General features: G+C 36.4%; 1 protein-coding gene across 1 annotated transcript; it reads left to right on the forward strand.

Annotated features, from left to right (window-relative positions):
* LOC138314481 (ras-like GTP-binding protein rhoA) lies at positions 1–25,914 on the forward strand. The gene is made up of 5 exons (XM_069254839.1): positions 1–479; positions 12,549–12,639; positions 22,439–22,548; positions 23,050–23,184; positions 23,396–25,914. Exons 1-5 carry the CDS (start codon positions 336–338, stop codon positions 23,639–23,641), a joined length of 726 nt encoding a protein of 241 aa, XP_069110940.1. The 5' UTR covers positions 1–335; the 3' UTR covers positions 23,642–25,914.
* The last annotated feature ends 747 nt before the right edge of the window (positions 25,915–26,661 follow it).

Raw genomic sequence — 26,661 nt, forward strand, 5'->3', positions numbered from 1 at the left:
AGATTTTGCTCACTGATTCAGTCATTATTACTACGTGTAGCTGTGTGTGTGCTCGTGGTGTTACGGACCGGTGACTGCCCCTTAGTGAATGTGTGATCACAAACCGATCAAGTTACATGGGTGCAGCCCTGGATACAAGTTGTACTATGTCTATGGTCGTGGGAGGATCATTTTCTACAGCCTAATGTCACAGGCCCATATATCACCACGTGGAATGCGGGATTAACTCTTGAAGTTGTATAAACATTATTACTGTACAACTTCGTTGAAGGTTGTACGACAGATTTAGTATATTATACACTAAGGTTTTTCTGTGATATTTCTAACGGAATCCAATGACCATGGGTCAAAACGGAGGAGAAAATGAGGCAGCCGCCTCAAGTGTAACTGTTGTGAAATCCAAACTTGTTGTAGTAGGGGATTGTGGATGTGGGAAAACCTCCCTCATTAAACGTTACGTACATGGCGAACACAAAGATGTAAGTATAGAAAAGTAATGCAGTAACCAGATTTCTATATATCAATATCGACAACAATTATAAAGATAATCATTAACATTTCTCATTATACGAGTGTGTTTTAATTTCACGTGTTATCATATTCCTCTTGATTGGGGGGTCGAGGGGTCTGGTTTGATTTAATTAGGGAGGGGCGCATTTGATTTAAAGCTCCAATGTAGTTTAAAAGCCTATATTTGTATGTGTCTCACTCGGGAATGGTAAAAACGATCACCATATTAATAAAGTAATAGTAAGTTTATTGACAACCCTTTACTTCACATTCAAAAATATAATCTATTAAAATATAGTCTAGTTAGCTTAGTTGTAACAAAACTTTATTAACTCATTCTAACATTGTAGTATTCTAAGTCAATAACATCCTTACCCGCCATACCCGATTTGCCATCTGAATGTCTGTGAATATATGTATAGCTCTGCCTCAAACCTACACTCTGACTGTAATTAAAGTCTCCGTGATTAATTACGTACCCTGGCCGATTATATATACCACTACACGGTTACTATCAGCAAGTTATCAAGTTCTGCAGTCAAGGGGTCAAACTAGAAACAATAGTTCAATGCATATCCCAAAATGTATACTGTTACAAGCCCTATTTAACAAGAGGCGTTGAAATCTCATTTCTGTATTTTATAGTTCTAAAACCCATATAGATATATTAGTTATAAATCAAATATATTTTTATTAAATAAGTGATGTCCATAATTTTAATGTCATATATTGTAGTTTTAGCTTACTCCACCACTTGAAGTGTATTATTTCACTATATACATTGATGTATAATTATATTAGTTCACTCGTCACAACCACAAACCGGAAGAATTTACTTGTTTATAATACAATTCTCTTATTATAATCAAATATTATGCAATGAGACGGGCAAAGTCTAGCGACATTTTCTGTTTCCGGAGCATTTACAATAAAATGTGGTATTGGTCACACTGTGGTTTCCTGTACCACTTGACAAGTCTACATATACCTGTATACATGTTACCTGTACAGATATGCGTTCTCACCTGCTGACCTAGATTGATCGCCGAGGAGTGCCGTTCATATACATTTTTGTCGGTTATAAATACCTATAAAACTTATGCAACATAGTACAGTAGCGGCATTGTCCGTGTATGGGATATATAAATTAGGCGACAAAAATCGCTTGTACTAATCTAAATGTGCAGGTATTAATGATCCCCTCTGCCCCTATTACCAGACATTGATATTCTAATCTCATCCCCTGAAAGTCCTCTGCCCCTAATTACTTCAATAACTTGATTTCGTTCCTTTGTGATTTTGACATTATATTAAACAAATAAGTTTTCAGTGGCTTACAATTGTTACAATCTAAATTGAAACTAGTTAACTTGGACCTGGGAGAAAATGTAAAAAGACAAAAGCAATATATCGGATTTTATAAATAGATACAATCTATAGGTATACTTGCCAAGTATAATAACCTCTCACATCTCGTCGAAGACTAAATACTTTTGGCACTTTGCGTTATCAGAAAATGCCGAATTATTCCGATAATTTAATTATCCAAACCTAAATACAGCTACACAGCATGACTATTTGTCACGTGACCCGTCATTGCCGATCTCCGTATGCACATGCTCATTAGTGACTAACGATAGCACTAATGTAAAGTGTAGATTTGCGGAGTAAAATTAACTTCATTGGAGATGTTGTTCGTGGGAAAAACCAAAGACATTACTTTTAAACTCTGAAGGCTTAAATGTGATTAGGGAGAACGCATCACTTAATTACTTATAAACACTGACATTTAGAGTTCATGTAGAATTAAATTTTAAAGTCTTTGAGTAAAATTCAAAGAGAGTAAAAAGATCTGCTGGATTGTGCAAAGTCTGGTGTTTTGAGCATAAGAAAGTGACATCGTACAGAATTCAATTAACTACTGGTCCGTACTAGAAATGCATTTACTTTGTTTTTAATTATAAAACAGTTTTCGATGGATACACAAAGACATATTATGCACTCCCAGCGCTGACATTGCTGAAACCCCTGCTAAGTCGACAGACAGATCTATGTGAAATTAAACTTGGTTGTAAATTTCACTGATGAAATGGATTATTTTGTGGGGAATGTTGATTTGAGGTTTCTCTTGAAATATGAATTTCATGATGATTAATGAAGTGACTTTTTATGGAATGCTTGTGTAGGTCAGAGATATCGAATAAAGAATTCTAAAAAAAAATATGCTTATTCGACGCGTTTATAACGGAACAATTATTATAGTCTTTGTATTACGATGCTTTATTACGCACGATTACATAACTTTGTCTGACAAGACCGTAGTCTCACATATACATGGTGCATATAACTGTCAGATATATGTTTGATATAGTGGTAGTATAATGACTGCACTGATTTCCCTAAGAGTCCGTCACATATCAGACGTTTTAGTGCCGATAAACTGGGGTTCCTATAAAGCACTGAATGCTTACAAATTCGGATAAAACACGTGAAACGTTTTAAAATAAAACTTTATATGAAGCTTCATAATCAACTCATATCATAACGTAATCAGTGTCAAAGTGTATAAGTATTAGTTCTTTGATATGAACAAATCACAAATCGTGAAAATAGCACGATCTCTTGTATGTATTCAAATAAAGATTTCGGCGAGGATTTAATACGCGTAGTGGGCCAAGGTTTATACCATGCGGGGGAGATATTTCTAGTGGCTAACGTTTTAAATTTGACAAGTTATCAGTGACAAGTATTTTCGTAAAAGTGGACCGCAGGATTTCAATTTAATGTCAGTATAGTTTCCATTATAAAGTGTTTGTTTCTTCTTCAGTAGTCCCTTTTTGTAGAACTGTATCATACTAAGTTGTTTTTAGAATTTAAATCTAGTACTGCGATATGTTTGAGAAGTAAACGTTGGCAAAATGTTTATTGAAATAATGTGAAAGTTGTGGTTGCGCTCGCGGTAGTTAGAATAGTTTTTATTTACCCGAGAAGAAAAATAAAAAACCTTGAAAGCCATCGAGATTTATTGAGAAACGTTGAAACAGAGAAACTAAGGCTAAAAAGAGTACATTTGAGAAGTCATTAGTCAAATATATATTGATTTCTTTCGCAACTTTGATGCCTTTCTGGAAATTCGCATGAAACAAAAATGGAATTGAATCGGATATACGACTCGTTAAAGAGTTAAAGTAAAGTTACTCTTATAATTGGACTGCAAAAGTCGATGTACGGTAGTGAAATTAACAAATATTGAGCCTGCTGCGCTGAATTTGTTTTCCTATGTCTGTTTCGTTATCTGAAATCGACACACCGAGACTCCAACACACGCTTTTTGTCGTCGTAAAAAATTGGCAAGGTTCCTTGTTTAGCTGGAGAATTCTCTAAATATTTTGTCGGTAAGAACCTGATATCCAAACACGTTATCATTTGATGATAATTTCGCATGTTTTACATTTTAAATTTCATGATGGACGGTCAAGCGATTTTTGGGCGCGTAGTAAGTTCTAGTTGTTTGTAAACAATATATATTCTTTTTTTTTCTACATCAAAATGTTTCCTACATTTAGACTGAAACCTACTCCCGTTGCAAAGGCTTGCTTTTCTTGAAAGTATTTGAGATGACGTGACCCACATTTCGCTATCTCGGAAATCTAAACACAAAATAAACCACTAATGGAATAGATTGTATCGTTAAATGGCGGAGTCCAATTTCTCTGACGAAACGTGATGACTGGAAAGTTCCGTCTTTCTCTCTCCCCTTTCCCAATGTTAGTTTTGGCGTTGAATCAGATTGGAGCCTGCAGGTGGGCTCAATAAGGATGGTTAGTTTACGTGGGATACATCGATATCATTGCCTCCGAGTAAACCTGTAAAAGATAGGTAATGCATGTTTAAGCCGTCATATGATGGTATATACGTAACCAGCCAGAGCATAGGACTACTCAAACACTAGGTGATAAAAAAGTACTTTCACAGCACATTTTATTTGCGACGTCTAAAATATAGACGGACCAGGGATAACAAAAATGGTGTTGATTTAGAAAATGTGGACGTAATTACTATTGTATAAATTTATCATTTTAATGCCTATATCTTAAGTAGATCATATTGCGTGTATAGCTACCAGTTTGGTAGACGCATCGTAACGCTACCGTCAGTATAGATTTTCTAGAAGAATGAATAACTTTCTTATTCAGAAAACCATGAATGAAGTACGATCAGGTGATAGTAGGCTCGACACCTACACACATTACATTATGTATATATATATATCACTGCTCAGTGACAGGTTAGGGCATGTGTCGGTCTGAAAATCTACAGCGAGATAAAAATAGACTTTACGAAATGTGTCTCTAGTACGTACACAGCGTATAAATGTATGGAGCGTTCTCATTGGCCATTATACTACCAGAATATGTTTAGGTATGCAACATTTTCTCAAGATCATTTCTAAAATGAATATTATGTACATGAATATGTTATAAAAGTTTCTCTTGGCTCACCCACCAGTACACATAGGAATGACGTCGGATAGGAAGTGAAATTGTAGCCAAAATGTAATTGCTATAAATTAATTAATTTACAATTAGTTTACGATATACGTAGATCACCGTTTTGATCATCTTGATGCATCTCAATAAGTTTGTTTCGAGGCGAGTCATGGTATCTAGAGAATTTACATTCCTCTATGGAGGATAAAAACAGAAAAGTAACATTCCATCATTTTGTCGGACCACATGTACTTACTCTGTTTTCATATCTTCATGTTCCAAAATTGCATGTACTATAACTGATATTTGAGTGCAATGACGAGTTTTGTACAGACCCTGACGATATAAAGAATCCGATAAATTTCTTTTTCTGACATGAATGTGAACATTATCGAGATTGAGTTGGAGGTTCGTTGTGCCACGATGAAGTGGTGTTTAACATATTCAGACAGGGATGAAAGTTTTATCAGCGGTAACGATGGCGTTATCATTGGAACTTGTAACTGGACACTTCACAGGTCAGCTCAACAAAATTTACAACACAATGTATGAGGCATGTATCTGATAGTGTACCCTTAATTACAAGGTCAAATCCAGGGCAAACATATTTTACGTGTATCTCGTGATTGTAATACAATTCCAACACAATTGCATAGATTCATGTGATTCGCATTTGATGCATTATGCCACAATTCATCCTCGGAAAATTGGGGAAAATGAGCATAAAGTATCCTTTTGGATACGGCCAGTGTAACTGACTTTCCCTGACTGTGTGTGCCATATACATTCACATAGCCTATAAGTGGGAGAATTGTTCTTTTCATTCTTTGTCAAGTGAATGAAATCATTCATCTTCTTTAGCGTATGACATGCTATGGCTAAGTGGACAGGAGGGATACAAAGGCGGCACCTTATAGCAGGCCCCAATTATCGACAAATTAAAGGTTCACTTCCCTTCTAGCGTGGGAACAGAGCGTTTGGACTAATATAGATCCCAAACGGGTTTGTCACCAAAACTTTTTTTCGTGCGAATGCCCAAGGTTTGATGATCATTTCTGTATCTAGAAAGTGACGAAATTGTTCTGACTCTAGATTAGTATCGAGATGAAACTTCCTCTGTTATTGCCAATTGTCTTGTCTGGTGTAGAGGCTTACACTACTGATATTTACTAGGTTTCCGCGACGAGATTAATCGAATGTTAGCTTCAGTTTGTTTAGAAAGATAATGCAGTGCTTTTGAAGTAATATTAGGAAAAAATAATTCACTGCATCAGCTCTTACATATGAAGTTGTCATCAATATTGTATATGTCACCTATTTATCTAAATCTGACTGCTAAATCTGAAAATGCATATTCATGATTTGTGCTTGTCATTGAGATTGCATCAAAATACACTTGTCATTTCAATGATTAAGTCTACTCATCATTCACGTGGAACCAGATACGGTTGACCTGTAGGAATTTCACACATGAGTTGAATTCTATGGCACAATTTGTGTTAGATTATCTCCCTTGACAGCGTTGTACATACCCTCCGGGAAAACAAATGTTAGAAATATTTTTACGATTATTTGAGAGATAAAAACAGAAAAGGCAAGCCTCGGGTCTACAAAAATATTTACACATTTTCAACGACGAAATACGACAGTTTACATAACGATAGATGATGTAGATATTAAGAGTGTCACTCGTCTTGGCCAGTCGTGAAATAGCTGTTTTGATCGGTATGTGTCGGGGTCAAGCAATCTGCTCCCTCAGGTGGCGCAGTGTAACACTCAGAATATATATGGTGCATTACACGTGCACGTAGAAGTGTTTATGTGTATCTCCGTGTGTCTCGGAAAAAAGATTGGGTAAGATTCCTGTCACAGCGGGACAAAGTACCAGACCAGCCTGTAAAATACCACGATGTGCAGACACGAACGACTAGATACACATGCTGCTGCATATATTTGTGAATATATCAAAATTCCAGACGAAGACCACAGGGATCTGAGAGTTAGTTCCCGAATTTTTTATCTAGACCTCTAAAACGTCTAAAAATGGTCTTGAGGCATTCTGGTGGGTCCATATTTATATAAACTATAACTAATTCTCAGATCCCTGTGGGTTTTTTTCTGACGTCTTGCGTTTCACCGAATTATATGCAGCATATATTACCACCTGAAATATTGAAATATACATAAATTCGTGTGTTATCACCGAACGGCAATATGATGCATACATGGTGAAGACATTAGACAAAATCTGTTCAGTAGTATCAGTGACTGATCGACAGATTGGAAATTTATCATTTGTTTGCGTTTTCTGCTAGAAGAAAGCACGACAGACACGCGTTACTATGCACTGTGATAAAAATAGCTTAGCGATTAAAATAGTTTAAGGACGCTCTACGCATTCAAAGGGAATACTTCACTTTACAAATGAAACTCCCATGTTTATAAACAGAAGTAAAGAATTTTGAGCTTCTAGTTAATTGTAGGTCAAGCTTATTTGAATAATGACGTCATTACTATATCTTTATTAACCTCCACATTGAGTTATATATATTTATTATAATAAAATTACGTTAAAGAAGTAAAATACAAGTACAAACTACATAATATTTTTTGAGGATACAGTCCATTTATCACCAGTTAATTAGATAACAATAATAAAGTTAATTGATAACTAATAAATCAAGAAAAAACGTTTGTTGACAGTGATATAATTTAATACAAATAATAATTTAAATATACGTTCATGAGATGCACTAGGGAGTATGCATGTATACAAAAAGATCTGTTCACAACTTGTTTATAACGATTTTGAAAACAATGTCACTCACAAATAAACTGTACGAAAGGAAATAATTTATAAACAGGAGTAAAGATTTTTGAGCTGCTAGTTACTAGTAGGTCAAGCTTGTTTGAACAATGATTCATCTCCCTGTAGTGTGCGATAACAACATGCATAAAACTCACAGATTGAAAAAAAAAATCTCGGCACGCGAGTATATTATTAGATGTTGGCAAAATGTCACATTCTTTAGAAAATAAAAACATTTTCCCTTAATCCTATAACAGTCATTTCTTCATATTAGTTTATGATAGTCTGCATGGAATGTATACACCCAAACGAAAAGAGCTAGTCTAGACCGGGCCCAAAGGCGTGAAACAAAATATAGCAAAGATGCATAGAACGCGAGTGTTTTATTAATGAATAGAAAGGGGAAATGTGTTTTGTGTAGATTGTGTTGTATGTAATGTCGCTCCTCTCTAGGCCTCAAGGCCCGTATACGGTACTGAACTACAGTTTATAACAAAACCATGAAATCAAGGATATAAGCCAATGCCACTATTTGAATGATACCATTTATAGCTGACCTTGTCCTTTTCTATCATTAGTCATTGCTTGGTGTTTTCGGCGGCATGCTTCAGTGATATAGCACTATAAAAAGGGTAACAATTCCACTATACAAAAAGACACAACACGAACATACCGCAGTCTCCCAAAACACGCACCTCGCATGACATTCACGCTACACATCGCATACATGGGAGGCCGTCCTTACACGACCCTGGCGGTTAATAGGACGTTAATTAATAACGACTAATCTAACAGAGCTTGTGTAGCAGTCAGATCTCGACATTCAGGACGGCAAATACACATGAAACAAATGAAGCAACTCTGCGTTTTACAATACTGTGAACCGATCTGTAGAAAAAAAGTTTGATTTGGAGTCAATTCCCATTGGCAAACAGTAGAATCGATTCACATGCTACATTTCTGTGTGAGATTTTACCGGAAATTTAAATCTCTGAAATGTTTGCAAACCTGTCATCCCTATTTTGTAAAATTGATCGAGCCATTGGCACGGAAAGTAACAGTCGACTGTTAAAATTTCAGGGGGATTTGTGGCATATTGACATTTCCCAAATGTATTACGAACTCTGAATAATGCAAGTATAAAATTTAATAATGTAAATCTGAACAGCATGTTTTAATTGAAATTTATTTGAATCCGTTTCTATCGAAACCCTTACCGATGGAATTTCAGAATTTCGTCTATAGTACAATTAGATTATGTAAATTAGACGAGTTTGTTTATTAGATTTTAGGCACCAAATGCAATTTTTGTTCTTTTCTTCTTGGAATTTTAACCTACTTTTGGCGCAGCATAACGCGAGTGCAAAAAGATGGCATATTCTGTATGTTAATCATACAGTTTTGGAATATAGATGGTAGAGAGACAGTTTTGGTATATGGATTATAGAGACAAATTGCGTGACGTATCTATAGCTACCAAAGGAAATGAGTGACAGTTTGATAATATTTGACGGACATGAATGAATATGGACGCTATATCTGTAGACGATTGATAATGGTTTTATGGACTGCTTTTCAATGATTTAACATCGGCCCGTGAAGACGTAGCATTACTGTCAACCGAAGAATGTCTAATGTACAAAATTATATATATTTATATACACGCACTTGTCAGAAACTCGCATTTCGATCGCATTCGTATTCATGCCGTGTTTCTGAACACACGAATTCTCTGACTAGATTTAGATTTCCTTCTAAAATCAATAAAATTCTATTTTGTATTCGGTCAAACTAGAATCCAAACGCTACAGTTCCTGCAAAGGACAGGATTCTGTATTTCCTAGCAACAAACCGAAATTACAACTGACATTCCCCTACATAATGCTAATCAACATGCCAGAACAGATTAACCTTGATAAGGCGTTTCCCTAAAACATTTCGATGTAACAAGGACACACTAAATTTTATGAAAATTTCATCAAAACCGACACATTTTGTTTCCGTATGAATAAGCCAAATTTTCCCAGAATTTCAGTCCAGAATACGCTTGGTATTTCCCTAAAACATGCCGCAATGACTTGCTTAAAATGATCATAACGTCGAATTTTATGCCATCACTTTATTTATGTTATTGGATAATCTATTTGTTTGCAAAGCTGTTCTTTTGGGAGTTGCTCACTCGATTTAACCTAACTTTGAGTAATTGTTATTCCATATACTAGGTGATTGACTTTGCTAATAAATGTTAACCATTTTATACTCACAAAGCATGAATATAAATGATTGTGATAACCATTTCATACTCACAAAGTATGAATATAAGTTATGATAACTATTTCATATACTCACAAAACATGACTATCAAAGATTCCATACTCACAAAGTATGAATATAAGTTGTGATAACTATTTCATATACTCACAAAACATAACTATCAAAGATTCCATACTCACAAAGTATGAATATAAGTTGTGATAACTATTTCATATACTCACCAAACATAAATATCAAAGATTCCATACTCACAAAGAATGAATATAACTTATGGTAATAACTAAAATTATTTTACGTTTGAAATTCCGTTGTTTATGTCGTGAATCGAATGATTTAAAAAAAAAGTTGTTGCATAACTTTAAATGTTGTCAATTAATTTACTCAAATTATTTAATAAAACAAATCATTTCGTTAACCGATGCTCGTAGTTGGACATACATATATGATTATCGGTAAATTGTTGATGACGTTTGAAGAAGCTGCGTCTTGATGACGTCACAAACCTATTACCATCTCGCTGTGTGCACAGCTATGGATTGAGTAATTAACAAATCCGTCTAATTAGGACCATGTGGTCGTGCGAGGCCGGTTCAGAACCCTCTAATTAACATCCGCGGAACCAGGCAATGTTCATTATGAAATCGCAAAAGCATACATACATCTACAAGTATAAGTTAATGAGGAATATTTTTTTTATTTCTCTTTAATGCCCTTGTTAAAGTTTAGACCTTATAAAGTGGACAAGTTGTTAATAAATGTGTTACATTTCAATAATTTCGGGTGTCAGAAACAATAACAATGAGACGTTCTGCTACAGTTGTTCATTTAGTGTGCGTATCATGACCTGAAATTAGTGGACCAAGAACGCAGGATATGGGTTTAAGCCCGTAATCTTGACTTTTTGACTTGTTAATAGCTCGTAATCTGTCTGGTAAACTTTGTCCCGTCTGTGTTAAGTACCACGTGATTATTAGACTGTCAAACTCGTCTAACTTGTTAATGCATTAATACGGATGTCCACTAAATGCTGCGACGGTCAATCGGTCAAGATATCGTTAATTGCCTTTATCGAAGGGTAATCAACGATGTGTTGAACATAATGCCAAGTGGTCAAGATTATGCAAATGTCATTTTCGAGCTATGTATAGATTCGTTCCCAAGCAGGGATTATGGTACAATACGTCATTTTACGATGTGTGCGTAACTACCGAAATGTCACATAAGTCACGGGCAGGCAATGGCGTTAATACAATGAATAGTCGCGCGACTATCATTGTAACTCGACATTACGAGACAAAAATTTCCTGTTGGTCACTAGACGTCAACTGTTTAGTCCAATCTATGGCCAGTAGTTTACAGAGTTTGTCACTGGCGAGTTATTTGTCTGCTAACCCGGCGGCTTAATCCGCGACAATTGTTATCTAGATAGGTCTATGTATTAACGTGAAACCCACAAAATGTTATTTATAATGCTGACAATGTCATGATCAGGACGAAATGATACGTAACTAAGAATTCAAGCTTTTATCTTTTTTTTCTCTCAAACAGTATACGCACTAGATTTTGAGGCCTCTGGAAACTGAATAACAAAGTGGTCTTGGGAGTATACATTTAGTCATCGCCTGATGTAAGGATATTCAGCTGTAGATAAATTTAAGACCATATAGTCATCGCCTGATGAAAGAGTATTTCGGTGACGATAAAACCCAAGAAAGAATTTACCAGACCAGTGACGTAACCGTACCGCACTTTTAGTTTGCCGACATGTTTGGTATCTGCACCGGTATCATTAATCATGATATTTCCTTCGGTGCAGCTCGTAACTATATCGATTTCATATTGTATTATATCATATTCATACTAGGAAATATTTCTCTCGTTACCGTTAAAGCGAGATGCCAAGTGAGCCCCAACTATTGAATAAAATACTATTGAGCAAAGAGTATTTGATCAAATTTTAAAATCTTTACAAAGCTTAGACCTTTTCAATACACAAAAAGTCCAAAGGCCTTCGTGAAAATTTCAGCCAGAATACATTCATTAAAGTCCGTCCCACCTGAGGTATTCTGGCAAAAAGACATGTGTGTGTCTTTCATGTTGGGAAGCCGTCCATGTGTCATTTATAACGACACTGAATATCGAGACATTCTGCCATTGTCGTAAAAAGCCTCCGACATAAATCTATACATGTTAAAATCCTAACTTGTCACGATATGTCATTAATTTACATAAGTATATATATATAGTGCCATTTCTTTGTGCTATATCTCTTTGTGTGTCTGGACTTTTAAAACCTGCCAAGCTAACTCCCCCGCCCAGAAAGTGTCGTGTAAATCATTAAAAAACAGCAGCAATAACTATAAGATTCATCACATGATCGGTTTTCATACTAGTTCATTGATATAATGACCATATGTATGTTCTATATATGGATTAATATTGATTGGTTTATCTTTATATTTCAGAAATACACACCGACCGGATTCGATACCTACACAGCGACATACCATGTATCCGACACATATAAAATACAGATGTCTATATGGGACACATCAGGTAAGTACAGGTGCATTAGGGACAGTAAAATCGAGTGTTGGGGCGAAAAAAATAGGAGGGGGTATTGGTCGAATTCTTCTACCTGCTGGGTTAGTATTTAAATGAAAACAGAAAGTCGCGAGAACTTAATTAATGCATTAAGATATTAGTATCAGCCCTTGTTTCTTAGGTAAGTATACATAACAGGTTGATAAAAACGCGTATGCAGCGGGTGTAATCATTTCAACCATTACAAATACTCATATTATTACTTTTGGGGACACTGAACATGAAACGAAGACAGTTTTGAGAAAAAAACGTTCAACTGTTGTATTTGGGGCATGATATGCAGCTTTGTGGAAATGCACGTGCACTTAAACTCCTAAATTTAATTTCTTTTCTTGTAACAACATTCCCACTATGTTCATATGAAATTATAAAATTGAATAAGTACATTGGTATCAACTGAAATGCCTCTATATATATATATACCATACTTTCTACAACCGCCACCGTGATAACACCGGAAGTGGGGTGGAATTGTAAGGAGATTACTATTCTGCATAGTGGATGGTGGAACGTTAAACAGACAGGCGGGTTCACGGAGAAAACAAAATATCCACCTCCATGCATGTTTTAATAATTCAGTTGGAATTCAACCAAGATGTGTGGGCTTTTACTACAACACAAGTAAATAGGCGCTCTGAACGCTTATTGCTATTCCCTATCCATACCAGGGCGTCCGAAATTCTGCACTTTGGGAAATTGCTGTATCACCTTCAGATTTCTATTGATCAGTCTTGCTTGACATTAATTACAATCAATATTGTTGACGTAAAATTGAAGCGAGTGCTTTTATTCCATTCAACATCTCGACATGATTACTGCCGACAAACAGTTAATTATGGCTCGAAAGTAGTGTCATTTATCATCTCTGTGCCTTCCAATATCGAGGAATCGTAATCCGCATCCTAGGAGAGATTGGGCGGCGACATAAGATAGGAGGAATACCCGTCTGTTAATTCCGATTTTGATGTTGAGAATGATTACTCGGTTTTATGTCAATACTATTTATAACATTTCGGATATTGTGATAGATTGAAACACATATGGTGTAGCCATCGCATGCTGGTAATTACCTCGACAAACGAAACGTGTTACACACTCAATAGTGAGCAACACTTTAATACATAATATGCAATGTCTGCGAATTTCAAGGAACGATTTCAACTTTGTCTGTGATACGCCAGTTCACTCAATAGACATGATTCAGTTTCACTCCCAAAGTATTTGAATTCTAAATAGTTCCAAGCGTTATATCCGGTTAATCGTAATAATCAATAAAGTGTTACCTAATTGTACTTGTCATATTTTAACTACCCTGAGGCGATTAAAAGTTGACTGTATTAGATTGGGGTTTTATTGCGCGATTTTCGATAATGAAGCCAATTTATAAACTCAATTCTTTGCTGTGCGGTATAGTTCATTATTCCTATCTTAAATGTTGCCACTGAAATCATTTAAAGTTTTTACCAATATAGTTCCTTGAAAAGCGCTGACATTTACTAAGGAAATGCGAGATCTATTTTGGTTAATACTTAATAGCGATATCGTACGAAGCTACAGGCCGATTTTCGTTTAAATACAAATTTACGTCAGTCGAAATGTGTGCTACACACTCAAACAGATAACGTAGCCAGGTATGTTTGTGGTTCTAAGCCCTGGAATTTCTTCTTCTATTGCAAACTACCATTTGAACAGCGCGATACGATTTGTCATTTCACTTTCGTTCCTAGACTCTTAGTTTCAAAAAGAAATGAAGGAGGGGCTATTTGTAGTGTTGCCTGTCACTTCACCGGGCACTTGGTAGGTCGATATTGGCCGTTATTGGGACAGGTTAGGAACCGATTTGACGAATGTCAAGAACTAACGCTATGGGCGATTATATGGCTTTGCAAGTCAATGAAACATGGCGATAATAATCAATGCGCTTTAACGATCTGTCGGACAGAAAAACCTAAGGAGTGTCAAAATAGGATTATAATAACTGATTAATTATTAATAATCTACGTTATGTATATACGCAGTTTCGTTTCGCTTTATTGCAGCATTTTCATTGGTCCATGAACCAATTTAGTGCCCGGTCAATGGTCGCCATATGAAACAGATTTACACTTTCATATCACAGTTATACGTTTTGGCAAAGAACATGCCAATGTGCTGAGTTTCTTTCCAGTTCACCAAGCATAGTGTTTCTTAACATTTGCCTTCAGCCAAGACGGTTATGTCATCAATACAATGCTCTGTCGAAACAATAAAGAATTTCACTGTCGAACCACTGTTTGAAATTGACGGAGAATGTTGGGTATTGACGAAAATGTTAAGTTTAAGAAGGATAGCAGAACATTGTCCAGAGGGGACTAATTATAGCGAAATAATCCTCAACAATATCGATTTCGTAAGTTATATATTAACTTTCAGTATTTAATGTAAACCACGTGATGCGATGCCCGCCAGTGAAATCACTTTATTGTAAATAAGCACGTGAATTACGCGTAAGCATGGGTGACCGAATTCGACACTAGTAGCGGCATTCCTTCAGACATTTTTTTTCCCACGACGAGAAGTGGGTAGGTGGAGGGGAGATAAGATTGGCGATAAAGTTTGTTTTGGTGGGGAACTAAGTCATGGGGTGTTGATGTACATGTGAAAAATGGGGTTTGGGAAGGAGGGGGGTATGTCGATTCTATTCAGATTTGTATTCTAAAATAATGGAGGATTATGATTAAAATATACTATTACTATTTGTCCAAAAAATAGACCGGTGGTCAGCAGCAGATCTGAATTGGAAGAACAAAATTTCTGTTATGATTCTACGAATTTATCTGAAACTATGTTAGGATCACAAATATCATACTAATTAAATTCTAAGGACACATTTTGTAATTCTAAAACGTACGGATTTGGACTGATTATTTTTCACCTTGTCATAAAACAGGAAACACTGTTCGTTTACTTACCTGGGCAGACGACACCCACTCATCTCCAGGAGTGTACTATTGCATGTATAAAGTCTGCGGTTTCTCGAAATATTTGGGGTTGGTCTTATATCAACATACTTCCTTGTGGATTTAGGATAGGTCATCATTTAGAGATAAGATCGAATCATAATTGAAAATTTAAAAGGCAATATTTCTTTTTATAGATAACATAGGATGGAAGAGCAACCCAACTGCACATGTCTGACATTTGGCATTTTGCGGTTGACACGCCTTTTTATTTAACCATGCTAGATTGATATATCTCAATCATGCGGCACGACATTTAGTGTCGTCTTTGTTCAGTTCCACAACAGGTGTTGAATAATCCACAGGAGTTTGACTTTCTGTCAATAATATGTAGTAAAAATATATTTTAAAAAAATACTCCTATATACTATATAAAACGTTCTGTCAATAATATATAATATATAAAAAAATACCCCTATATACTATATAAAAACACATAAGGGTATTTTTTTATATATATTTTTACTACATATTATTGACAGAACGTCAAACTCCTGTGAATAATCTAATGAATGATTTTTCTGTCACATCAGTAACTACGCAATATACAGACAAACAAAACAAAAGGTTTGTGTTTAGGATGCCGCCTGGATAGAACGTCTTTATAAACAGTAGCACAGTATCTGTAGTTCAGCTGCAAACAAGTACTTTTGTAAGTGAGCCATCGCAATAAACAATGAAGTAGTCATCACGTTGTGTAATTCAGCGTCTCGCGAGAAGGAAATGTTTCCGGATCGCTTTGTCCGCGAACGTCTCGGGTTTAGTTGATGACTGACCCGTGACTGTGGGGTTCACGCGTGTTCTCCGAGGGGGTGAGAAGCGCATGGTCGGGTTGGACTGACTTGGCTTTGTTCGTTGGTGATAAGATCCATACAAGGTCTATGAATTGACTGACCTTTTGTCTGTACATGTTTAAGTACGACATTGGATCTGCTGATTCTAATGATTAAGAAACGTCTACCAGAGCAAAAAAAAAAACCTATTCATGTAAATCTGACAGAACTTAGGAATAGCAAGTCAATACAGAGCTGGTTTGTGCGTGCTGTTATACGTATATCCCATGCTGTATTGGTGATATGCCTTTGAACAGTTGGCATTGGGCCCGAGTCATCTTGTAATATATTTTGCAAGCGCAAAGACCGTTCCGTTTCTCAGCCAAAGCAAGTACCTAATTCTGGACACAGTTTCTCCCGTTGTCATTTTCTATTTGTGTGTATTATGTTTGATGGGTGTTGCCATGGGCGTGTGTTTTGCGATGTTGTTTAATATCTTCGACAGGTATATGAAACAATTGGACGGAATGACCTTTTTATACGATGTACTAGCTGTACGTCACGGGTATAGGTGTCTTTTAAGCTAGTAAGTAAACAACAAGGACGATATCGGTGTCGCTACAGTAAACAGTCAGCGAGCCGTGTGGGATTAAAGGGTTCATTTGGGGCAAAACCCGGTCACGAAATATATCTTCAAAGACTTGGGATTTCAACATATCATTCATCTTTATACCAAAGTAAAACAATTTAGTCAATTTACCGCTTATGTTTCTATGACAAATTGTAAATTATTCGGTAACTAAAATTTGTGTTAAGTCAGGATTATGTGTTTGAGCGGGAGTACATTCCTATTTGTTGGGTTGCACCTGTCAATGTCCTAGTAGATTAATACATGAACTGACACGACCTCGGTCATTCCTCTAAGTTTATGGGTCTTTACCATGAATAGTATTTGTATCCAAGTTTTAAATGTTGTATCCTTCATTGAAATGTGATAAAAGTATTTGTATGATAAACTCTAAGTACGACCCCGATAATGAAGTCCGTTACATCAGTAGTATTTCGAGAACCTGTTTTGTCATTGCATTAAAGCCATGACGCCTTTTATATTGACAGTCGGTGACACGATTATTTACAAGTCTTTTGTTTTCTTATGTTTAGTTCTGACAAAAGGCTATGCGGAGGTATGACCTTATGAACGACATACTGCCCCGGTACAATTTGTATGAATGACATACTGTGTGTGAATGACAACCTACTGTATGAATGACATACTGTGTATGAATGACAACCTACTGTATGAATGACATACTATGTATGAACGACAACCTACTGTATGAATGACAACCTACTGTATGAATGACATACTGTGTATGAACGACAACCTACTGTATGAATGACATACTGTGTATGAACGACAACCTACTGTATGAATGACATACTGTGTATGAACGACAACCTACTGTATGAATGACATACTGTATGACAACCTACTGTATGAATGACATACCTGTGTATGAATGACAACCTATATGAATGTACTGTTATGAACGACAACCTACTGTATGAATGACATACTGTGTATGAACGACAACCTACTTATGAATGACATACTGTGTATGAACGACAACCTACTGTATGAATGACATACTTGTATGAACGACAACCTACTGTATGAATGACATACTGTGTATGAACGACAACCTACTGTATGAATGACATACTGTATGAATGACATACTGTGTATGAACGACAACCTACTGTATGAATGACATACTGTGTATGAACGACAACCTACTGTATGAATGACATACTGTGTATGAACGACAACCTACTGTATGAATGACATACTGTGTATGAACGACAACCTACTGTATGAATGACATACTGTGTATGAATGACAACCTACTGTATGAATGACAACTTGAACGACAACCTACTGTATGAATGACATACTGTGTATGAATGACAACCTACTGTATGAATGACATACGTATGTGACAACATGTATGAATGAAATGATGAAGACACCTACTTATGACTACTGTATGAATGACAACCTACTGTATGAATGACATACTGTGACAATACTTATGAATGACATACTGTATGAAGACAACCTACTGTATGAATGACATACTGTGTATGAACGACAACCTACTGTATGAATGACATACTGTGTATGAATGACAACCTACTGTATGAATGACATACTGTGTATGAACGACAACCTACTGTATGAATGACATACTGTGTATGAACGACAACCTACTGTATGAATGACATACTGTGTATGAACGACAACCTACTGTATGAATGACATACTGTGTATGAACGACAACCTACTGTATGAATGACATACTGTGTATGAACGACAACCTACTGTATGAATGACATACTGTGTATGAACGACAACCTACTATATGAATGACATACTGTGTATGAATGACAACCTACTGTATGAACGACACACTGTGCTTCATCAATTTGTCAAAAGTCATATATCGACAAAACGGGATACCACATGTCGACATAATAGGACTTGTACTTTGTAATGATAAACCTTGGAATTCTGGGATGCATGCCCGTCATTCTCCTTCTAAAAGAACACAAATTTTACTTTACACGAACATCCCATCTAGCGAATGCGGGACGCTCCCCAGCATTCCTTTGTGTTGTTCTCTGTGCCAGTAATTATGTTTTGAATTGAGCTACATAAAATTGTATGTCAAATTTAACGAAATAACTTCCTTTGCAAGCAGAAATGGACATTATACGGAACAGAACATGCAATAGGCCTTTGCACAACAGACAGACACAACACGTGCAGCAGTTGTTGCTATACAACCTACTAAATGTAGTTCATAAACCTATGCACAAGTACATCCAGTCAGACAATCTTGAATCTCTTTCAAGACATTATTCTATTTAAAGGTAATTGAATGTCAAGGTCACATCCGTTGTTCTCTCCTAAAGTTTGAAAAGTCTACAGAAACGAGCATATTTTGTAGAATACATACAAAACATCGCTACGATGTACACCGTGAACCAATCGAGAAATGTCTATGTTGTCTTAATGTAAACAAATCGAGAAATGCCTATGTGTCTTTCAAAACTTGATGTTTTGAATAATATTTCGATTTATATTTGATGACGCAAACGCTATTTGCTGAGTACATCTACTTGGTCTGCCAATGACAGTACTGGGCGTTTACTATTGTATAGAGGCGACTTGCCAGGAGTATGGTTCAATCGAGTACTTCCTCATCAGGAGGGAAGGCGGCAGTATGTACGGAATACCTGCAACAAATTAGTGATAGCTCCTGCCGCGACATTCCATGACTGACAACTTTCTTGAAGTGCACTCTATTTACTGTCATTAGATTAAAGAAACATGAAATGTGTGTCGAACACTATCGTGCGAGATTTGCAAACTAGATTATTCGAAATAAAAAAACGCAGTCTAAGCATTTGCGTTCGTTTCTTACCAAACCACACATCTGACGAAATATCCGATTAAATTGCTTGTGTGCTTCGCCAAAAACAACAGAAACATCGAGGTACAGATTAAAGATGCGCCAGCTTGAACGTGTCCATTGGCGCTATCAGATTTAGGTTTGTGTTTTGTAATTCTTTTGTTTTCTGCTATATATATAAAAATAAATGATTGCTTGTTAGCTACCGACATACGAGTTGACTCCGAAAGAAGATACGTACATCTGCCCTGAGAACAGATACTAGGTCTTATCTGAAATAATTGTAGTCGACATGTGCTATCGTCGAACTCGGCATGATACCGGAAACGGAGACTGTGCCAATACATGGTGGGGTATAGGCTGGGTCGGGGTAAGGGGGAGAAATAGGGGGGCATGGCATGCCGGAAGTATCGACCGGGGGCATGGGCTGGTAGCAAAAATGACGGACATATGTTTGCCCATCAAAGGAACTAGTCTGGCACGTATGCGTTTGTAAGTCTGTCGGAGCATATGCTATTGTCATTCTGACAATCCGTAAAAAATGATGATGTATTGAGCAAGCTTTCCACATTGAAGTTGATTCAGTACAGACACCTAAATTACGGGTCATAGAAAGGCTGATCTCCATGCCTGTATGGTGGAGGGAATGGGGGTCATGTACATGTATCTTGAGGGGGAGGGGATGGGGTCACGTACATGTATCTTGAGGGGGACGGGATAGGGGTCACGTACATGTATCTGGTGGGGGAGGGGTGGGGGTTACGTACATGTATCTGGGCATTAAGAAAAGACGAAGAACAAGAATAGAAGAATATGCTTCTTATGACGTAACACTATCTGCATCTCCCACTACTTATTGTTACATATCTAGACTTACACCGCACAATCCATATATATTAGAGTACATATCATACAAAAACTTATGAACTTTCCCCTAATTACACACCAAAAAAGTCCCAAGTTCATAAGAATTGAAAACTAAATATGAAGCTCAGGATGCATGTTAACGATTATCGAGCCATATGTGAATAGTGAAATGTGTGGGCGTGTGGCTATGTTCTCATTCAGCCGTGCAAAATTTTGAATGAAATATTTGACACTAATCATACTTCTAAATTTAAAACCTTCCTCATCCGGATTGTTATAATCTCTGAATTAAATAGTTTGTTATGTTGAAGAATGTTGATAGAGTATGTATACAAACTTTAAATAATCTTAATCTCGGGTGCTTTTGATGTGGCATGAGTAAGATGTGTATATTGGAATTCCGACATAAATCACCATGGATATTAAAGAGTTATGGATATAATAACTTTAATTAAATCTGATCTGATGAGATATTTCACTTTTGTGGTTCATAAAGCTAAAACGGTAGTTATTAAAAAAAATCACACAATTGTTCCGACGAAACAACAGACCTGCATCTACTTAGTGAACATGATCCCCATTATTGAACCTCATTCCCTTGCATCGCTATGCCAGACTTGATATTTTCTCTAACAGAATTTACCCTTGTCATTCCCCACGGAATCACTCGTGGATATATATATGAGAATACCACCAGCTCTTGTTTCTCCTGTCAATTTCTAGTGTTTCACAATTGTTTACATGGCCTCGCGTTTTAAAGCAGCTCGCCTATCAGACAATATTTGTCGATGGCCCGATACCACCCTTCCAATACTGCCGGACCACGGGGAGCCGGAGAATATCTCGCCGTCTCCGATTCTACATTTAAAATTTAATTATCGTTAAAAGCTCTTCAGTACCGAGTTGTTAGGATAATTTACTCTGACGCAAGTCGCAGACGTAATCAGTATCGAACATGAAACGCAGAAACAAAATACGACGATTCCGGGAGGACATTTTTGTAATTTGAACGGGAGTAATTACATACAGTAATCTATTGGATATTCATATTTTATAAGGACGAGAAGTTCTATTGACTACTGAGCTTTGATGATGTCATTATCCACAATCGAGAATTCGCGTAATTTTCTCTAAGTGTGATTGATTTTACTGTCGTAACAACATTTAAATAACAACTTATCTTTTAGAGTTACAGGAAGGAAAGACGTGACAGAAATACTTAAATGTTGACTTTGAGAAAGTTCAAGGGTAGCGTTTCCTGGGAAACTCGCTGACTTATAATGACGTTATGGGAAAACTTAATACTTTATGTCTAAAACGTCAGCAAAGCATAATCTCAAATGGTTTTCCTGTTTCATTGTTACCGAATTTATCTGTGAAATCGGGCTCCGCAGAAACAATCTACTTTAACAAACTTTTTTTAATGTAGAACAAGCGATGCTTCTTTGTGTAACTTATAGAATGAAAAAAAGTAATTCATCAGTTATTTCTCTTCGATTCACGATCATATATACAAGTAATATGTTTTATAAACAATTCCAAAAGTGTATTTTTTCAAGCATGAAAATTACACATATATGAGCAATATAAATGTTTACACAACAATATAATGTGGTGGTGTGTTTATATTTTCCAGGAGACAGTGGATATAACCGCGTGCGCCCTCTATCCTACAGCGATGCTGATCTTATCCTTGTATGTTTTTCCGTGGCGGAACCCGACTCCATGGAATCGGTCGTGTCCAAGGTAATGCTTTAATCAAGGATTAGTTTATATTCTATTTACATGTTTTGAAAAATTCTATCTATTTTGTAATTCAATGTTGAATTTGAATATCTTGATTCCGACAACTGAGAATCTTTAAGCAACAATAATACTATCAAGTTTGGGAAAATGGAAATTGGGGTCTACAGGAGATGGGACATTTCTATATAGAAAACCCGAATACATGGGCAGTTTTCGTCGTTTATTCGGAACAACCGCTTCGACTGTTTGTTAAAGTCATTATTTCAAGTATAAATCCTGATGGACCTGCAGTTTTTTTCAAACAGGCCTATGAGGGTTTTGTTCAAGTCTCGTCCGGAAACAATATAAAATCATAAGGTCCGTCTTTAATTTACAAACGAACAATTAAGCCCAGCCATTCAAACTGATAATTGAAAACGGTCCGTGAAAGCCTGTTTCCTAGCTGAAGGCAATTTTGCTATAAACATAGGGAGTTTTAAATGTCGTATTTTGTTAATGTAGTGGTACGGAGAGGTGCGAGAGCATTGTCCAACCCAACCCATCATCCTGGTGGGATGTAAAACTGACCTTAGGTCAGACACCGACTTTACAGCCAGGCTCGCCAGAAAGAAACAGTCTATGGCCACTTATGACCAGGTAAATTTTGGGCACGAACCTGGCCATAACTTACATGTACCTTATGATTGATAAAACATATAACACTTAACTTTGAAGAATTGTAATGGATGTCAAGACGTTAATCTGTAGAATATCAAACTAATTAATTAATAGAGGCATCTTTAAAAACATCATTGTTTTGAGCATATTGCGCACAAATGAATAATATGTGTATTATTTTGTATTTTAGGGTTTGAAGACTGCCAAACACATCGGTGCTTTAGTGTATTCAGAGACTTCATCCAAAACCTCCCACAGAAGCGTGTGTGACGTGGTCGAAGTGGCGGCCCTGTCTTCCGCCGGAAATAAAAGTACCGCAGAAACGACGAACTTTAGACGGCAGAGGTCATTTATCAGACGCAAACGCTTCAGTGGTATTGGCGAAGCCAAAGTCCACCTACGGAAGGAAGCGGCAAAGAGCTGTGTCGTCATGTGATTTTTTTTGTTTCATACCAAATACAAGTGTTGTGATAATTATCCGTAATTATGAGTGATAATGCTAGACTTAGCCAAAGCAACGTTTGCTCAAATATTGAGTCTGAAACACCACGAGGTGTGTTTGACCAAATCGTTGATTTTCAATGTGTTGATCAAAGAAAAGTTTTGATAAAACTATTCTGACTTGTTGGTTAGCCAACTGTTTCCAGGGAATGCAGAGAGTACTTTGTGGCAATACATTTGTTTGTGAAATGAAATCTGTCGAAAAATAATTTGATAGAGACGTCTTAAATGTAATTCAAAGACTCGATGATGAACGTCATTCGTGATGTCAGATAAAGTTTCTGGTTAGTGAAAAGTGTGCCGAGTTGCACACATGGTGCCCATCTATCTAGTCATTAAAGAGACGGTTGGTCCGATCCTGGTGTATTAATGGATTGTAATATGTGCATGTGTTTTGTTGCTAATGGTTGATGATGTCGCCGTGGTGGACCTATCCAGACCACAGACTCGCTATGTACACCACTTGTGTTTTGTAACTTATTTATATTTATTAAGTAGTGAATGCGATATCAGTGTGGTGTGAAGAAAAAGCAGGATGATGTTTAACTGACCTCACAGTGATGTCAGGTGCTGAAGGAGAGAGAAAAAGCTTGGTGAAAGAAACCGTGCGAGTAGGAAGTTCCAGACGATCTATGTCAAAGGGAGATAACCGCTGTTGAAGTATTTTCATATTTTTACAGAATACTATGTGTATCGAATGCTACTGTAGTTTCATTTCACGGTTCAACCAAAGAGTTTTTTTCCATTTTTTGGCGGGAAACCCAAGAGAAGACCCAGATATTTAAATTAGTATCAAGATTATTTGACGTGAATTACCTCATAGATATATATGATAGAGAAACAATTTGACAAAATGAGGGAATTCAATAGTTGTAGAATAGTACCAGGACTTGGGTAACTGTCTCCATGTTTATCCATATCAAGCTTTATTTAATTAGTAGAAGATGTTTGTGTTTGCGAGACCTTTGCAAGTTGAGTTCGATCCAATTCTATGTGTAATATTGCTGGAAGAATATATTCCACTTTTAACATTTACACACAAGTCCCATATTCATGAAAGTATTAAATAGTTTAAATGGAATAGATAACATTTGCATGACTCCTCTCCGCAAGATGGCGCCTATGTAATATTTTCAACCCAAAGCAATCCTGATTGAAACGTTAACGTGTAGCATGTTTGTTTTACTTGTAAATACTGTTACATGATACACAATGTAAGGACGGTTTGGGGTGTGTGTGTGTGTGTGAGGGTGTAAGATTTCTCATTATTATCCTTATTAATTGTTTTGCAATACACACGTCTTTCATCCATTGTAACCATTGTCTCTGTTGTTTTGGTTGAGATTATAGATGTATTCTGCCAATTGTCTGTGATCCCAGTCATAGCTGTATCAACCAATTACCCACTCTGTTTGTGCTCACTGGTGTTTTCATTAAATGAAAGCTTTTAACGTCATCATGCTTATGTATGATACATGTACAACTTCTTTGACGCTATTAAATATCCGATTATCCTAGAAAATAGAATAATGCTTTAGTTAGAATATGATCACCTTATTTAAATTATTCTGGTTGATTTGACGTTCCTGTTGTCATTTCGTAATTAAAACATCCTAAATCCGTTAGTATTTGATCAGATCAACAATATTCAGCCATGTAGGAAAAAAGAAAAATGTTCATATTTACTAGCCATTCTAAACCTTTAAGCATATCACTTACATGGCATTCATTGTTTATAGAAACATAATTTTGGATTTATGAAAGGTGTTTCATAACTAAGCCAGGTTTTTGTTTTTGGAATTTACTATTTCTTCATAATCTGTGGGTTTGGAATATATCGTAATTGACCAAATAAGCGCACATGGCGTTTAAAAAATTGAAAAAAAGAATGAAAAGGTCCTTAATAAGACGAAATGATAACAAATATATAGTGTTGTGTAGTTATGGTCTTTATTTATGCCTGGACAATTGAAATCCAGGCCTCAAAAAGGGAGATGGGCACTTATAGGGGCATGGGCGCTTATTGGGTCGAATACGGTAACTGCTTTTTTTGCATTAATTTATTGATATGGTTATGACCAGAGATTGTTTGAGTCAGAGTGAGGAGAGAAAAGTATTGTATACCTTTTTGTTGCATTGCTATTCCAGATTATAAACAAAGAATCTTGAAGAACAAAAGGAATCTTAATAAATTCATGAAAAAAACAATACACGAGGTTTGTTATTCTTTTCTTTTTTTGGTAGTTTTTAGGTCACCGAAGTGACCTATTCTAATCGCCTTTTGTCCGTCGTCGTGCGTCGTCCGTCGTATGTCCGTAAACAATTTATATTTTCGACTTCTTCTCAAAAACCGCTGAAGCAAATTCAATGAAATTTTGCACAAACCTTCTGAGGCATAAGGCCAATCAAAATTGTGAATTATATGGTCCCCACCCCCCTGGGGGCTGTGGGAGGGGCCAAAAGGGGTAAAAATTGACTATAATTTCAAAAATCTTCTCCGCTCACATATGTGATGGAATCAAATACTTTTCATAGATAGAAAGGTCCTTTACAAAAATTGTGAATTATATGACAGAACTATCCCTATGAAATGGCCATTGAATCCTATTAACAAATTTTCCATGACTGACTCCCAGGGGCCAAAAGGGGTCAAATAAGCTAAAACTTCAAAAATCTTCTTCTGAAATTCTGGAACTGGTAGAATCAAATACTCTTCATAGATGGAAAGGTCTTAAGGTCCTTTACAAAAATTGTGAATTATATGACCCTGGGGTCTCATGTTTCCCCCTGGGGAAGGGGTCAAGTTTACTATAGTTTATATAGGGAAAACACATTTATGAATGTTATTTGCTTATTTTTCATAGGAAATTAGTCCTGGGTTAGAATTATTAGTCTGAGATAACATTTTATCGTCATATCCATATTGGTCCTGGCCGACCCCCAGGGGCCTTAGGG

This window comes from Argopecten irradians, chromosome 2, assembly GCF_041381155.1.
Source record: "Argopecten irradians isolate NY chromosome 2, Ai_NY, whole genome shotgun sequence".
Lineage (NCBI taxonomy): Eukaryota > Metazoa > Mollusca > Bivalvia > Pectinida > Pectinidae > Argopecten > Argopecten irradians.